The 14,638-nt window shown below is 45.2% G+C and overlaps 1 protein-coding gene across 6 annotated transcripts in view; it reads left to right on the top strand.

Annotated features, from left to right (window-relative positions):
* The window catches only part of DAPK2 (death associated protein kinase 2), a 139,446-nt gene that overhangs the window by 72,178 nt on the left and 52,630 nt on the right, over nt 1-14,638 (top strand). For 4 of the 6 annotated variants that reach the window (XM_031002530.3, XM_063698588.1, XM_031002529.3 and 1 more), the window contains exon 4: nt 2,798-2,936. The exons of 1 other annotated variant lie outside the window; for it this stretch is intronic. In XM_031002530.3, the coding sequence (XP_030858390.1) occupies nt 2,798-2,936 (139 nt within the window). Of the gene's footprint in view, nt 1-2,797; nt 2,937-14,638 lie in introns of those variants that run through there. One more of the 6 variants, XM_063698590.1, reaches the window with a different exon arrangement.

Below are 14,638 nucleotides of genomic sequence, written 5' to 3'. Positions count from 1 at the left end.
TCAAGCTGTTACCCAACTACCTTGGGCACATGTTCTGAGGACCTTCTGGGACTATGTCATGGGTCTTGAGCACTAATATTTGGCTCAGAATAAACATCTTTAAATATTTTACAGAGTTTGACTCTTTTTGTTGACAGGATAAATAAGCCCAAGTAGGGTTGCCAGATTTAGCAAGTAAAAACCTATTTTATCTGGCAATCCTAAATCTCAGGGGAGATTTTTTTTTGCTCTGTCACATCAACTATAGGAAGCAAGAATGTAGAGTGTGAAAAAGTAGTATCAAACATCAAAAACAGTATTCTAGAGTCTTTAAAAATGAATATAATTAATGGGGTCTTATGCTTAAGTTAGGGGCCATACTTAGATTCTCTTGAGCCCCATAAAGGGGCCATCTTTTATAAAATTGAAGAAAGGGGGCTTTGGGGCTGTCTTGCTCAGTCTGCTTCTTTTGTAGGTAATGAAACCAGGGCCTGCCTGGAGAAGGGAAATGAGTTGTCCAAGGTCAGTGGCAAGGCTGGAATGGAACCTAGGTCTTTAGTTTCTGGCACAGCATTTGTTCCTCTTTGTCATCTGTCTTAGTCCATTCAGACTCCGGCATTCTGTCTCTGCCCCCCACCCCAATTAATGTCCTTCTCAAATGTAAAATACATTCCTTCCATTCCAATAGTTCCAAAACTCTTAATTAATTCCAGCATCAACTCCAAAGTTTAAAGTCCAAAGTCTCATCTAAATATCTAAATCAGATGTGGGTGAGACTCAAGGTATGATTCATTCTGAGGCAAGTTGCTCTCTAGCTGTGAACCAATGACATCAAACATGTCGTGTTACAAAATATGATGGTGGGACAGGCAGAGGATACACATTCCCATTCTAAAAGGAAGAATGGGAAAGAATAAAGGAGTGACAGGTTCTGAGCCAGTACAAAACATTGAAAATAATCTTTGGCTCATTGCTCTGCCCTCCAGGCCCATGGGGGTGGAATGGAGGTCTTGCCCCTGCAGTTTTGAGCAACCCTGCCCATAAGGCTTTGCTCTCCAAACATTGGCCCTCACACCAAAGGCAGTTCTCTGCCCAGGGGCCCACCAGCTCTCTAAGGCATCTTGTGAAATCCAGGTGAAGGCAGCCACACACCCACCAGCTTTGCTTGGCACAGAGCTTGCTACACTGTTGCCCTCCAGGAGCCACACCTGGTATGTCTGAGGAGTATGGCAACAGAGTTTGGAGAGCAAAGCCCACAATGTGAGGCAGCACTGGGCAGTGGAGGCCCCTCCTTTGATATCATTCTGCCCTCTAAGCTCTGGCACTATGAATCTGTGATGGGAGGGACACCCCTCTTTTCAACCCCATAATCTCTGAAATGACTTCAGGGTTATTCTTCCATTGTCTTGGACAATAGGTCCTGGCTTCTGTTTAGATGGCTGACTAATCCCCTTATTGTCTTGATGAATAGCACCTGGCTTCCCTGGAGAGCCATATTAACCTTTTTATCAAATGGTTGCTTGGTCATACCTTTGTTCTTTCCCAAACAGGTTTCCTTATGTTTTCCAGTATGAGGAGGCTAAGAATTTTGCATACTTTTAAGCTTTCTTCCCTTTGAGTAACAATTTTGTCTTTAAACCATTTCTTTTCATATTTTACTTTAAGTAGTCAAGAGGAACCAGGACACTCTTCCAACACTTTGCTTAGAAATCTCCTCAGCCAAATATTCCATTTTTATTGCTTACAAGTTCTGCCTCCTATAAAACACTAGGGCACACACACAATTCAGCCACGTTCTCTGCTACTTTATAACAAGGATGCCCTTTCCTCCATTGACCAGACCAGTAACATGTTCCTCCTATCCATCTGAGACATTATCAGAATGGCCTTTCCATCTGTATTTCTACAGATATTTTGTTGATGGCCACTTAGGTATTCTCTAAGAAGATTGAGAATCTCCTCTCTTTGTGATCCCTCACCAGAACCACCCTTATAGTCCATTCATTCATGGCAATGTAGGCTTTTTCTAGTTGGCACCCCAAACCTCTTCCAGCCTCTACTTGTTAGCTGATTCCAAAGCAGCTTCCACATTTTTAGGTATCTGTTACAGTAGCACTCCACACTTGGTACCAATTTCCTCTCTCAGTTCATTCAGGCTGCTGTATAACAAAATAACCATAAACTGGGTGGCTGACAAACAACATAAATTTATTTCTCACAGTCCTGGAGTCTGGGAAGTCTAAGATCAAGATGAAGGTTCACTTCCTCATAGATGGCTGTCTTTTGACTGTAACTTCACATAGTGCAAGGGGAAAGTGAGCCCTCTGGGGTCTCTTTCATAAGGGCACTAATCTCATTTGTGAGGGCTCTAACTTCATGACTTAATTACTTCCCAAAGGCCCTATCTCCTAATACCATCACCTTGGGGGTTAGAATTTCAAAATATGAACTTGGAGGATTGCAAACATTCAGGCTAAATAATCTGCTTGTTTTTGTCCCCTGCCATCTCAGGCATATGGAGGGGAGAGGGCAACCTCCAGGGTGACTGGGACCAGGGCCTAGAGTGGGAGCAGAGGCTCTTCTGACAACACCTCCAGGGTGATTCCTGCCCTTGTGATCCAAAAGAAAGAACAAAGCAAATAGGAGCAAAGTCAGTCCCTGGCACTGGACAGACAAAGCCCCAGAAATAAGCAAGGGGGATTCTGCCATACAAGGTCCCTGGGGGGTCAGGATGAGGGCTTGTACCCATCAGCCCAGCCTCATGACATGCAGAGCTGACTGGGCCTGGGCCTCCCCTCCCCCCGCTGGTGTTTTACAGAGTGTCTGGAGGAGAGCTCTTCGATTTCCTGGCCCAGAAGGAGTCACTGAGTGAGGAGGAGGCCACTAGCTTCATTAAGCAGATCCTGGATGGGGTGAACTACCTTCACACAAAGAAAATTGCTCACTTTGATCTCAAGGTCAGTAAGGGGAGAAAGGGAAAAGAATCAAGTTTAGGAAGAAGAGGCTTAGTCCCTCCTGGTGTCTTTCCCAGGATGGGCCCAGTGCCTACCAGCCCTTCTTTCTCATCTTACAGTGAAAAACCCTGAGCTCATGGGAAAGAGATGATGCCACGGAAATGTCCACCTTCTCAGTTTCATTTTTCATAACAGGTTTTCTGCACACTGGAGCTGACTGCAAGAAGCTGCTTAAATCAGACTTCAGGCACCTTATTTATTTCAGGGAGCAGGGGGGAACACTTTCTAAATAAGTAGACCAGTGACAGGAAACTTGAAACCAAACACCTTTCACAAGACTGAACTTTTCAGTAACAAAAAACTAGAAATGTTTGGAGGATTGCTGAAGTTGGCTGGCTCGCCAGACCCATTCATAGTGCAGCCTCCATCATCCCTTGACCAGAGCTTGTAAATCCTGGCGCCCAGGGACCACTGGCTGCCCTCCCCCACTCACAACCCCTACTGTGCTCCAAACTGTGGCCATAAAACTGCTTGTAGGGGCCACTGATCATTTATGGTGACTGGTATTCACGACTGAGAGAGTTCGCTGTGACCACATAGGACTTCATAAAGCAAGAATGTGGTCAAAGTAGAAGGATCAGTTCCCTTAGTAACTGAGCTCAGTTGCATAAACTGGTGAGCCTATACAGATACTTAATGTGTAAAGGTCCTCTAACTTTGATCAATTCTATGACCTGTTTGCTGGGGAGATCCCTTCATTTTTCTATCCAGAAATCCCTGTGGTCTTTCAAGCATGGTGCTGGGTGCTTGGGTATTGCTGCAGATACAAAATTCACTGAGGCCCTGTCTGAGATTACTTCATCTTTTCCAGGAACCTTAGTGTAGGAGATAGAAAAACCAGCAACTCTAAGTACTATGCTAGATGGAAGCCCAGGGTGGGTGGGGAGGCTAAAGAAGGGGACATCTAAGTCCAACCGGGGTATCAGAGAGGGCTCCCTGGAAGAAGTGCTATTTAGTTGAGTTCTGAAGGATTGGTAGGAAATAGAAGAAGGGAAGGGCCTTATAAGGAAGAAAGGCCAGCAGAATACATGGTCACAAAACAGCGCAATGCATTCAGGGAAGTACAGGCATGGGAAGTGTGTGCTGAGTGGCTGGGGAAGAAGCCAGGAACAGTGCAGGAAGCAGACACAAGGGTCTGGGAGCTAAGCCAAGGAGCTTGCATTTTACCCTGAGAGATAAGGGTTCAGGTGAGCAGAGAAGTGAGGTAAGCATGTACTTGTTTCAGAGTGATCCCTCTGGCTGGGAGGATGGTTAGGCTGGAGACAGCCTGGAGGCTGGGGCTCAGCTAGGAGGCTAAAGCAATAATCTAGGTAAGATGTGAGGAGAGGACAGAGTCAAGATCTTTTGCAGAGGTCAATCTGAGGATTGATTAGGTGCCTAATTAGAGGTAGAGATGAAGGAGGGGACAGGGTTCTGGATGACACCCAAGTTCTGGCTTATGCCCCTGGCCCAGAGAGGGTCTGGCATGTCCATTATCTCACAGTGGCTATGCCAGGGTATGGGCTCAGTTCCCATATGAGTCCCTACCCCAGCTCTTACTCTACTCTGCCTGATAGGGTGACCTTCTATGAGTCCCCTTAGCATGGTCCCCCTTCCTTATGCTCACTGTCACTTTTTTTTTTTTTTTAATAGAGATAGTCTCGCTCTGTCACCCAACTGGAGCACAGTGGTGTGATCACAGCTCACTGCAGCCTCGACTTCCTGGGCTCAATCTAGCCACTTGCCTTGGCCTCCTGAATAGCTGGGACTAAAGGCGTGTGCCACCATACCTGGCTAATTTTTGTATTTTTTGTAGAGGCGGGGTCTTGCCATGTTTGCCCAGGCTGGTCTTGAGCTCCTGGGCTCAAGTGGTCCACCCGCCTCAGCCTCTCAAAAGTGTTGGGATTACAGGCATGAGCCACTGCATCTGGCCATGATTGTCACAGTTTGTTTTTGGTGTTTCTTTTTGGGGGGGACAGGGTCTCACTCTGACACCCAGGCTGGAGTGCAGTGGCGTGATCTCAGCTCACTGCAGACTTGACCTCTCAGGCTCAGGTGATCCTCCCACCTCAGCCTCCCAAGTAGCTGGGACTACAGAAACATGCCACCATGGCCAGCTAATTTTTGTATTTTTTTGTATAAATGGGTGTTCGCCATTTTGCCCAGGCTGGTCTGCAACTCCTAGGCTCAAGCAATCTGCCCACTTCAGCCTCCCAAAGTGTTGGGACTACAGGCATGAGCCACTGCTCCTGGCTGTCACGGTATTTTTTAATACCTCCAACAGAAGTCTTCCAGAGTTTTACTGAGGCGTCACAGGGTAAAAATGGGGGTCACCAAGGATGGTGAGGCCTGGGCAGGCCTTTGGACCTCAGGGTAGTAACAGCAGGAAATGGTCTGCCTTGATTGCACCTGTGTGACTTCCTGGTACTGCTGTGGACAATTAACTTGTTGTTTTATTGTGTCTTTGCTGGCTCCAGGAGAGCTGCTTCAAAATGGGCTCCTTTGTCTTTTCTTGAATGGGTCTGGTAGGAGGAGTGGCTGGAGCCCAACAGGCACCAATGACTGCAGCAGGTTCGTGATGTTTGGCTTGCCTTTATGGCAGCTCGCTGTGGTGGGGAGAGCACTGGCTTGGAGTTAGCCAGGCTGGGTTACCATGTACCATGATACACCTGAACCTCAGCTTTTCAGCTTCAATGCAAATAATACCTACCTGGCAGAGCTGTAAGGGTTAGAGAGAAGCATTAAGTGCCAAATATGGAATAGGTGCTTGGTAATAGTAGCTGTTATTGTTATTCCCCTTCTCGGAATAGAGGAAAAGGAAATAGAACTTTTGTTACAGTGTTGTGGGCCCCATAGACTAGGAAAACAAACCCTGTGAGTACAGTTCTGTTAATAAATTGTCCAGCAGAGAGCTGAGCTGGTTGCTAGGTAGAACTGCTGGCGAGGGCTGGTGAGGCTCCGGGGCTAACCTGGACATTTTCCATTACCTGGAAACAGTCTGGGTTTTCTCTGGATGCATGTGAGGTGAGGATGCTGCCAGTCCCCACCATGGCCAGGTATCCTTAGAGTTGTGAGGACCTGAGCTTTCTGATTCTTCCACCCGTGGGTCCCTTGGCCTAGGCCCACCTGGGCAACTTCAGGAAGTGATGAGTAGCTGGAACTCAGAAGGATTACCTCATGATTGGGTACATGTTTCCTGGAGCCAGAATGTGGATATGCATGCCTCCTGGCTGGACCATTCTGTCTCCTGGAGGGGATCATGCAATTAAGATCCAGCTGGTAGCTTAGAGGAGGCTTCTTGGTTCTGTGTTGTTTCCCACCATATAAAATCCACATTTTTCTTCCTGATTTTCATTCTCCATGATGGATTTTCACTTTCCTCTCCTGCTTATATTCTGTTAACTCCTTCCCAAGCTCAGGGTCCTTACTGCCCCAGGAACACAGCCAGCATGTTGTCTCCACACCCTTACCCATAACCTGTTCTCTATGCACACCTTCCAGCTTGAAGGGGCAGGTAATAGAAGAGGGTTCACTCCCTTGCCTACTTTTGGAATGTGAACAACCTCTCTTCAGGCTGGTATTTAATCAGCTTCTCCTATGTTCAGCCATTGTGCAATGGACAGTCAGGCTCTGTCCCTGCTCACCACATGCTCCTAGCCTGGTTGCAGGGAGCAGACAAATGGATTTTTTTTTTTTTCTTTTTGAGACAGAGTCTCGCTCTGTTGCCCAGGTTGGAGTGCAGTGGCACAATCTCAGCTCCCTGCAGCCTCTGCCTCCTGGGTTCAAGTGATTCTCCTGCCTCAGCCTCCTTAGTAGCTGGGTTTACAGGCGCCTGCCACCACGCCCAGCTAATTTTTGTGTTTTTAGTAGAGACAGGGTTTCACCATGTTGGCCAGGCTGGTCTTGAACTGCTGACCTGAGGTGATCCCCACCACCCACCTTAGTCTCCCAAAGTGCTGGGATCATAGGCATGAGCCACCATACCCAGTCCAAATGGACAAATTAATATGAGATAAGCAGTATTGGTAAAAACAGGAGACAGAGCAAGATGACCGAATAGAAGCCTTCACTGATCACCCTCCCTCCAAGAACACCAAATTGAACAACTATCCATACACAAAAAAAGCACCTTTGTAAGAACCAAAAACCAGGTGAGAGGTCACAGAACCTGGTTTTATTTATTGTTTTATTTTATTTTATTTATTTATTTTTTTGAGACTGAATCTTGCACTGTTGCCCAGGCTGGAGTGCAGTGGTGCAATCTCGGCTCACTGCAAACTCCACCTACCAGGTTCACGCCATTCTCCTGCCTCAGCCTCCTGAGTAGCTGGGACTACAGGCACCCACCACTATGCCCGGCTAATTTTTTTGTATTTTTAGTAGAGACGGGGTTTCACCATGTTAGCCAGAATGGTCTCGATCTCCTGACTCGTGATCCGCCCGCCTCGGCCTCCCAAAGTGCTGGGATTACAGGTGTGAGCCACTGCGCCCGGCCCACAGTACCTGGTTTTAATTTCATATCACAGAAAGAGGCACTGAAGAGGGTAGGAAAGACAGTCTTGAATCACCTATACCACCCCTTCCCCATCTTCTGGCAGCAGCCATGTTGCATGGAGAAAGAACCTGTGCACTTGGGGGAGGGAGAGTGCAGCAATTGTGGGACTTTGCATTGAAACTCAGTGCTGCCCTGTCACAGCAGAAAGCAATACCAGGCAGAACCCCGCTGGAACCCATGGAAGGAGCATTTAGACTAGCCCTAGACAGAGGAGAATTGCTCATCCTAGTGGTCAGAACCTGAGTTCCAGCAAGCCTCACCACTGCAGACTAAAGTGCTCTGGGTTTCTAAGTAAACTTGAAAGGAAGTCTAGGCCACAAGGACTGCAATTCCTGGACAAGTCCTGGTCCTGTGCTGTGCTTGGAGCCAGAGGACTTGGAGGGTACACCTAGTGAGACATCAGTTGGGATGGCCAAGGAAGTGCTTGTACCACACCTCCCTCAGCCCCTGGCAGCACAGCTTGCAACTCCAGGAGAGAATCCTTCCCTCCACTTGAGGAGAAAAGAGGGAAAAGTGAAGAGGACTTCATCTTGCAATTTGGATACCAGCTCAGCCACAGTAAGATAGGGCACAAGGCAGAGTCTTGAGGCCCCCATTCCAGGCCCTAGATCTCAGACAACATTTCTAGACACTCTCTGGGCCAGAAGGGAATCCACTGCCTTGAAGGGAAGGACCCAGTCATGGCAGGATTCATCACCTGCTGACTACAGAGGCCCTGGGCCCTGAATAGTCAGCAGTGACATCCAGTGTATCACTCAGAGACGTGCACTCAGAGACATGCTGGCTTCAGGTGTGACCCAGCACATTCCCAGCTGTGGTGGCTATGGAAAGTGGAAAGGGAATGATAAAGGGGACTTTGTCCTGCAACATAGGTACTAGCTTGACCACAGTGGGGTAGAGAACCAAGTGGGCTCTTCGGGTTTCCAATTTCAGGCCTTGGCTCTTGGACAGCATTTCTGGACCTACCCTGGGCCAAAGGGGAGCCCACTGCCCTGAAGGGAGAGTCCCAGGCCTGGCAGCATTCACCACAAGCTGACTGAAGAGTCTTGGGGCCTTGAATGTGCACTGGCAGTAGTCAGGGAGTACTTGCCATAGGCCTGGGGCAGTGGGGGCCATGGGGGGAGATGCCTCTGCTTGTGGAAAGGGGAGGGAAGAGTGGGAAGGAGTTTGTCTTCTGGCTTAGATACCAGCTGGGCCACATTAGAATAGAGCACCAGGTAGATTCCCAAGGTTTCCAACTCCAGGCCCTGGCTCCCAGATGGCATCTCTGGACCACCCAAGGGGGGGAAGCTCACCACCCTGAGGGAAGGACACAAGCCTGGCTGGCTTTGCCACCTGCCTATTGTAGAGCCCTAGGGCCTTGAGCAAACATAGCCAGTAGCCAGGCAGCTGTTATAAGCCTTGGGCAAGACCCAGGGCCATGCTGGCTTCAGGTCTGACCCAGCACAATCCCAGTGGTGATGGCCACAGGAGTGCTTGTGTTACCCCTCCCCTAGCCCCAAGCAGGTCAGTACAGAGAGAGACTTCATTTATTTGGAAGAAAGTAAGGGAAGAGAAGAAGAGTCTCTGCCTCCTAAACCAGATAATTTTTCTGGATCTTATCCAAAACTACCAAGGCAGTACCTTTACAAGTCTGCAAGAACCACAGCATTACTGGGCTTGGGGTGTCCTCTAATACAGATTTGGCTGGAGTGACCAAAAACTTAGATTACAACACTCAAGTCCTTTCAAATATCTGGAAAGCCTTCCCAAAGAGATGGGTACAAACAAACTAAGACTGAAGACTAGAATAAATACCTAACTCTTCAATGGCCAGACATCAATAAACGTCCACAAGCATCAAAACCATCCAGGAAATCATGACTTCACCAAATGAACTAAATAAGGCACCAGGGACCAATCCTGGAGAGACAGAGACATGTGACCTTTCAGACAGAGAATTCAGAATAGCTGTTTTGAGGAAACTCAGTGAAAATCAAGATAACACAGAGAAGGAATTCAGAATTATATCAGATAAATTTAACAAAGAGATTGAAATAATTAAAAAAAAATCAAACAGAAATTCTGGAAGTGAAAAATGCAATTGATGTACTGAAGAATGCGTCAGAGTCTGTTAGCAGCAGAATTGATCAAGCAGAAGAAAGAATTAGTGAGCTTGAAGACAGACTATTTGAAAATACACAGAGGAGACAAAAGAAAAAAAAAAGAATGAAGCATTCCTATAAGATCTAGAAAATAGCCTCAAAAAGGCAAATTTAAGAGTTATTGGCCCCAATGAGGAGTAGAGAGATAGAGGTAGAAAGTTTATTCGAAGGGATAATAACAGAGCTTCCCAAAGCTAGAGAAAGATATCAATATTCAAGTACAGGAAGGTTATAGAACACAAAGCAGGTTAAACCCAAATAATAATCAAACTCCCAAAAGTTAAGAGTAAAGAAAGGATCCTAAAAGCAAGAGAAAAGAAACAACATACGATGAAACTCCAATATGTCTGGCAGCAGACTTTGTAGTGGAAACCTTATAGGCCAGGAGAGGGTGGCATGACATATTTAAAGTGCTGAGGAAAAAACCTTTATTCTAGAATAGTATATCCAGCAAAAATATCCTTCAAACATAAAGGAGAAATAAAGACTTTCCCAGACAAAGAAAATCTGAGGATGTCATCAATACCAGACCTGTCCTACAAGAAATGCTAAAGGGAATTCTTCAATCTAAAGGAAAAGGACATTAATGAGCAATAAGAAACCATCTGAAGGTGTAGAACTTACTGGTAATATTAAGTACACAGAAAAACACAGAATATCATAACACTGTAATTGTGTGTAAACTACTTGTATCTTGAGTAGAAAGACTAAATAATGAACTGATAAAAAAATAACTACAATGTTTCAAGATAGACAGTACAATAAGATATAAATAGAAACAAAAAGTTAAAAAGTGAGGGGAGAAAGTTAAAGTGTAGAGTTTTTATTAGTTTTCTCTTTGCTTGTTAGCTTGTTCATGCAATCAGCATTGTTGTCATTAGTTTAAAATAATGAATTATATGACAGTGTTTGCAAGCCTCATGGTAACCTCAAATCAAAAAACCTACAGCAGAGATATAAAGAAATAAAAAGCAAGAAATTAAAACTTACCACCAGAGAAAATTACCTTCACTAAAAGGAAGACAGGAAGGATGGAAAGAAGGAAAAGAAGACCACAAAACAACCAGAAATAAAAAAGCAAAGTGGCAGGAGTAAGTCCTTACTTATCAGTAATAACATTGAATGTAAATGGACTAAATTCTCCAATCAAAAGACATAGATTGGCTGAATGGATTAAAAAACAAAAAACGGTTAAGAGGTTCCAAGATGGCCGAATAGGAACAGCTCCAGTCTGTAGCTCCCAGTGTGAGCGACGCAGAAGATGGGTGATTTCTGCATTTCCAACTGAGGTACCAGGTTCCTCTCACTGGGGCTTGTCAGAAAGTGGGTGCAGCCCATGGAGCAGGGCGGGGCATCGCCTCACTCGGGAAGCGCAAGGGGTCGGGGAATTCCCTTTCCTAGCAAAGGGAAGCCGTGACAGATGGTACCTGGAAAATCGGGACACTCCCACCCTAATACTGCGATTTTCCAATGGCCTTAGCAAACGGCACACCAGGAGATTATATCCCGTGCCTGGCTCAGAGGGTCCCATGCCCACAGAGCCTTGCTCACTGCTAGCACAGCAGTCTGAGATTGAATTGCAAGGTGGGAGTGAGGCTGGGGGAGGGGCATCTGCCATTGCTGAGGCTTGAGTAGGTAAACAAAGTGGCCGGGAAGTTCAAAGTGGGTGCAGCCCACTGCAGCTCAAGGAGGCCTGTCTGCCTCTGTAGACTCCACCTCTGGGGGCACGGCATAGCTGAACAAAAGGCAGCAGAAACTTCTGCAGACTTAAACGTCCTTGTCTGACAGCTTTAAAGAGAGTAGTGGTTCTCCCAGCATGGAGTTTGAGATCTGAGAACGGACAGACTGCCTCCTCAAGTGGGTCTCTGACCCCCGAGTAGCCTAACTGGGAGACACCTCCCAGTAGGGGCTGACTGACACCTCATACAGCCAGGTGCCCCTCTGAGACAAAGCTTCCAGAAGAGGGATCAGGCAGCAACATCTACCGTTCTGCAATATTTGCTGTTCTGCAGCCTCCGCTGGTGATACCCAGTAAAACAGGGTCTGGAGTGGACCTCCAGCAAACTCCAACAGACTTGCAGCTGAAGGTCCTGATTGTTAGAAGGAAAACTTACAAACAGAAAGAACATCCACACCAAAACCCCATTTGTACGTCACCATCATCAAAGACCAAAGGTACATAAAACCACAAAGATGGGGAGAAATCAGAGCAGAAAAGCTGAAAATTCTAGAAATCAGAGGGCCTCTTCTCCTCCAAAGGAACGCAGCTCCTCGCCAGCAATGGAACAAAGCTGGACGGAGAATGACTTTGACGAGTTGAGAGAAGAAGGCTTCAGACGATCGGTAATAACAAACTTCTCTGAGCTAAAGGAGGATGTTCGAACCCATCGCAAATAAGCTAAAAACCTTGAAAAAAGATTAGACGAATGGCTGACTAGAATAAACAGTGTAGAGAAGTCCTTAAATGACCTGATGGAGCTGAAAACCCTGGTACAAGAACTATGTGATGCATACACAAGCTTCAGTAGCTGATTTGATCAAGTGGAAGAAAGGGTATCAGTGATTGAAGATCAAATGAATGAAATGAAGTGAGAAGAGAAGTTTAGAGGAAAAAGAGGAAAAAGAAACAAAAAAAGCCTCCAAGAAATATGGACTATGTGAAAAGACCAAATCTACGTTTGATTAGTGTACCTGAAAGTGACGGGGAGAGTGGAACCAGGTTGGAAAACACTCTCCAGGATATTATCCAGTAGAACTTCCCCAATCTAGTGAGACAGGCCAACATTCAAATTCAGGAAATACAGAGAACGCCACAAAGATACTCCTCGAGAAGAGCAAATCCAAGACACATAATTTTCAGATTCACCAAAGTTGAAATAAAGGAAAAAAATGTTAATGGCAGCCAGAGAGAAAGTTCGGGTTACCCACAAAGGGAAGCCCATCAGACTAACAGCAGATCTCTCAGCAGAAACTCTACAAGCCAGAAGAGAGTGGGGGCCAATATTCAACATTCTTAAAGAAAAGAATTTTCAACCCAGAATTTCACATCTAGCAAACTAAGCTTCATAAGTGAAGGAGAAATAAAATCCTTTACAGACAAACAAATGCTGAGAGATGTTGTCACCACCAGGCCTGCCTTACAAGAGCTCCTGAAGGAAGCACTAAACATGGAAAGGAACAACTGGTACCAGCCACTGCAAAAACATGCCAAATTGTAAAGACCATCAGTGCTAGGAAGAAACTGCATCAACTAACGAGCAAAATAGCCAGCTAACATCATAATGACAGGATCAAATTCACACATAACAATATTAACCTTAAATGTAAATGGGCTAAATGCTCCAATTAAAAGACACAGACTGGCAAATTGGATAGAGTCAAGACCCATCAGTGTGCTGTATTCAGGAGATCCATCTCACGTACAGAGACACACAGGCTCAAAACAAAGGGATGGAGGAAGATCTACCAAGCAAATGGAAAACAAAAAAAAGCAAGGGTTGCAATCCTAGTCTCTGATAAAACAACTTTAAACCAACAAAGATCAAAAGAGACAAAGAAGGCCATTACATAATGGTAAAGGGATCAATTCAACAAGAAGTGCTAACGATCCTAAATATATATGCACCCAATACAGGAGCACCCAGATTCATAAAGCAAGTCCTGAGAGACCTACAAAGAGACTTAGATTCCCACACAATAATAATGGGAGAATTTAACACCCCACTGTCAACATTAGACAGATCAACAAGACAGAAAGTTAACAAGGATATCCAGGAATTGAACTCAGCTCTGCACCAATCAGACCTAATAGACATCTACAGAGCTCTCCACCCCAAATCAACAGAATGTACATTCTTCCCAGCACCACATCACACTTATTCCAAAATTGACCACAAAGTTTGAAGTAAAGCACTCCTCAGCCAATGTAAAAGAACAGATATTATAATAAACTGTCTCTCAGACCACAGTGCAATCAAACTATAACTCGGGATTAAGAAACTCACTCAAAACCACTCAGCTACATGGAAACTGAACAACTTGCTCCTGAATGACTACTTGGTACATAACGAAATGAAGACAGAAATAAAGATGTTCTTTTAAACCGATGAGAACAAAGACACAACATACCAGAATCTCTGGGACACATTTAAAGCAGTGTGTGAGGGAAATTTATAGCACTAAATTCCCACAAGAGAAAGCAGGAAAGATCTAAAATTGACACCCTAACATCACAATTAAAAGAACTAGAGAAGCAAGAGCAAACACATTCAAAAGCTAGCAGAAGGCAATAAATAACTAAGATCAGAGCAGAACTGAAGGAGATAGAGACACAAAAAACCCTTCAAAAAATCAATGAATCCAGGAGCTGGTTCTTTGAAAAGATCAACAAAATTGATAGACTGCTATCAAGGCTAACAAGAAAAGAGAGAAGAATCAAATAGATGCAATAAAATATGATAAAGGGGATATCACCACCAATCCCACAGAAATACAAACTACCATCAGAGAATACTATAAACACCTCTACGCAAATAAACTAGAACATCTAGAAGAAATGGATAAATTCCTGGACACATACACCCTCCCAAGACTAAACCAGGAAGAAGTTGAATCCCTGAATAGAACAATAACAGGCTCTGAAATTGAGGCAATAATTAATAGCCTACCAACCAAAAAATGTCCAGGACCAGACGGATACACAGCTGAATTCTACCAGAGGTACAAAGAGGAGCTGGTACCATTCCTTCTGAAACTATTCCAATCAATAGAAAAAGAGGGAATCCTCCCTAATTCATTTTATGAGGCCAACATCATTCTGATACCAAAGCCTGGCAGAGACACAACAAAAAAGAGAATTTTAGACCAATATCCCCGATGAACATCGATGCAAAACTCCTCAATAAAATACTGGCAAACCGAATCCAGCAGCATGTCACAAAGCTTATCCACCACAATCAAGTTGGCTT

This window comes from Gorilla gorilla, chromosome 16, assembly GCF_029281585.2.
Source record: "Gorilla gorilla gorilla isolate KB3781 chromosome 16, NHGRI_mGorGor1-v2.1_pri, whole genome shotgun sequence".
NCBI lineage: Eukaryota > Metazoa > Chordata > Mammalia > Primates > Hominidae > Gorilla > Gorilla gorilla.
This window is presented reverse-complemented; position numbering and strand designations above follow the sequence as displayed.